Source organism: Pseudomyrmex gracilis, unplaced genomic scaffold (genome assembly GCF_002006095.1).
Source record: "Pseudomyrmex gracilis isolate BER0280 unplaced genomic scaffold, ASM200609v1 scaffold_2876, whole genome shotgun sequence".
Taxonomy (NCBI): domain Eukaryota; kingdom Metazoa; phylum Arthropoda; class Insecta; order Hymenoptera; family Formicidae; genus Pseudomyrmex; species Pseudomyrmex gracilis.
Window position 1 is genome coordinate 10,691 of NW_018023460.1, and position 2,452 is coordinate 13,142.

Consider the following 2,452-nt stretch of genomic DNA (forward strand, 5'->3'; position numbering starts at 1 on the left):
TAAAGTTAATTTAACTATTGAACAAAGGCGAAGTTACTTTTCCTCGAATCCAACCGGAAAATCCTGTAAAAAGAATCCAGTATCGTAGCGGTACAACAATGAATAATGCAGTGTTTGGCAAAACTATGGAAAATGTGCGTAATCATGTAGACGTAAAACTCGTAACAAAGTGAGATAGAAGATATGGTGCGGAAGCATTGATCTCTCGACCAAATTTTTATAGTCAAAGCATCTTTTCTGAACATTTTATTGCGATTAAATTGCGTAAACTTGAAGTGAAATTCAACAAATCGATCTACGTAGGAATGTGTATATTAGACGTATCCAAGACGTGTTTGTATGAATTTCACCACGATTACTTGGCACTTCTGTATCAAGAAAAATGCAAAATTATATACACCGACACAGTCTTATTTATTTCATCGAATGCAAAAAAGTGTACGATATCATGAAATGACATCGTTCGATTTGACACAAGTGAGTATCCGACTGATAACGTGTACGGTATGCCACGCGTCACCAGAAAGAATTCAGGATTGATAAAGGATGAAAATAACGGAATGATAATGACTGAATTAGTCGGACTTAGAGCAAAAATGTACGCATTAAAGGTAGATGGAAAGAGAGATACGAAAAAAGCCAAAGGTGTAAAGAATAGCGTCGTAACGAGAACATTAACGTTCGACGATTACAAACAATGTTTGAATGATGAAATCGAAAAAATTTGTCGACAGTCGTGTATGCGATCAAAATTACACAAAGTATACACTATGTCCGAATCAAAACTTGCTCTAAGTCCGTATGACGATAAGCGGTATACTCGATTCTTCTGGAACATTACCATGGGGACATTATAAAATACCACAAGAAAACTGTGTATAATATAGATTATATGTATATATTGTCATTTAATATGTGTAATAATTATGTATATATTGTTGTCAGCCAATTTTTGTGTCTTAAGGTAGTTAAGGAAATGTGATGAGACATCACTGTCATTGCTCAATGACCTAGTTAGATAGCAGGAAGGCAGCAGTTCTAGGAAGAACTGCTGGTTGCCACAAGGCGCGACACATCGCCGCGTTGTGTGAAGTGCAAGCGCAGCATGTGTCGACACCGGCACCGGTAACTAGCACGGCCGTTGCTAGGACCGGTGGGCCTGCTNAATCAGCGCGATCGATTACTATAAATCGATCGCGTGGATGAAGCAGAGGGGAGACTGAGTTGGGACTGCTAGCTCACTGTGTGGCTCCGCAAGCCGGAGAGTTTACCGCAGTGAGACGTAGCCGTGTAAAAAAAGTTGTAAGGAACAGGAGCAATAAAGGACATTGTAATAAGTTCGAGCAAAGAACTTCTTCTTAATCACCCGACCCTCCTCGACATCCAACAATATGTTGTAATTTATATACATTCCGTATATAGTGTGTTTACAAAACATTAGTTTTATTTATCCAAGAGTTGTATGACTTGTCTAATCCTAGCCATTTCACATAAACCTTGTCACCTTTCTTGCGCAATACTTTTTCAACAAAATAAACATCTGGATGTGCAACGCGTAGCAGTTCGTATTCATAGAATCCTCCAGCAACAGATAGTCTGCGTAAATCATCAAGCAGATACGTCACAGGATAGGTCGTTTGTATTTTACTGATNTTAAATACTTTAGTCGTCCAATTTGGAGTATATCCTTTATCAAATACTGTTTTAAATTTGCTCACACGTACCGGATCACCTACTTTCAATCGTGCTAGCCCTGCAATCTTGACATTGCTGTACACCGTGGTTAAGAACTTCTCGGCAATTGCTGGAATAACATCGATAGATCGCATACCAATAGTTCGATGTTTTTTTGCGTTGTATTCCATAAGAAGACGCGGTAATATGTTGATCCAATTGTAGGTTCCGTTAAGTGTATATTCTTTTCACATGTCGTTTTTCAACGTACGGTTAAACCATTCTACAATTAAAGAGTTTATAACAGAATATGTGGAATAATGATTAATGTTATGCTTCTTCATCAGTGTTTGTGCATCTATATTGTAGAATTCCTGTTCACGGTCAGTTTGCAAATTGTTTGGACATCGTTTGTTATCCCGAAATATTCCTGCAAAACTTTTGGCGACTTCACATTTACTCTTACTTGTAAGCGGTATGGCCCACGCGTACTTGCTCAACACATCGATAACCATAAGTATGTAGTGGTAGCCTCTGTTGAAGCGTGAATACGGACGCATTTCTACCACATCCGCTTGCCAGAGATCATCGTACCCGCGTACGATAACGCGTCTACAAGGAAAATTTTTTCTTGCTGGAGCATGCAATTCTTCTACGAGACGTTGTTTTTCAATTGTAACACGATTCGTCGCCATAGATGTCTTACTATATGTCTACTGTGTCAGTCGTTTTATTTTGGTTTGATAGATATTGAAGTGTACGCTGCATGTGTTTTATA

General features: G+C 38.6%; 1 protein-coding gene across 1 annotated transcript; it reads right to left on the reverse strand.

Annotated features, from left to right (window-relative positions):
* Positions 1-1,427: 1,427 nt before the first annotated feature.
* On the reverse strand, positions 1,428-2,234 carry LOC109863004. The gene is made up of 2 exons (XM_020443180.1): positions 2,141-2,234; positions 1,428-1,804 (listed from the first exon to the last, which is right to left on the reverse strand). The coding sequence occupies exons 1-2, from the start codon at positions 2,232-2,234 to the stop codon at positions 1,428-1,430; spliced, it is 471 nt and encodes a 156-aa protein (XP_020298769.1).
* Between the last annotated feature and the right edge of the window lie 218 nt (positions 2,235-2,452).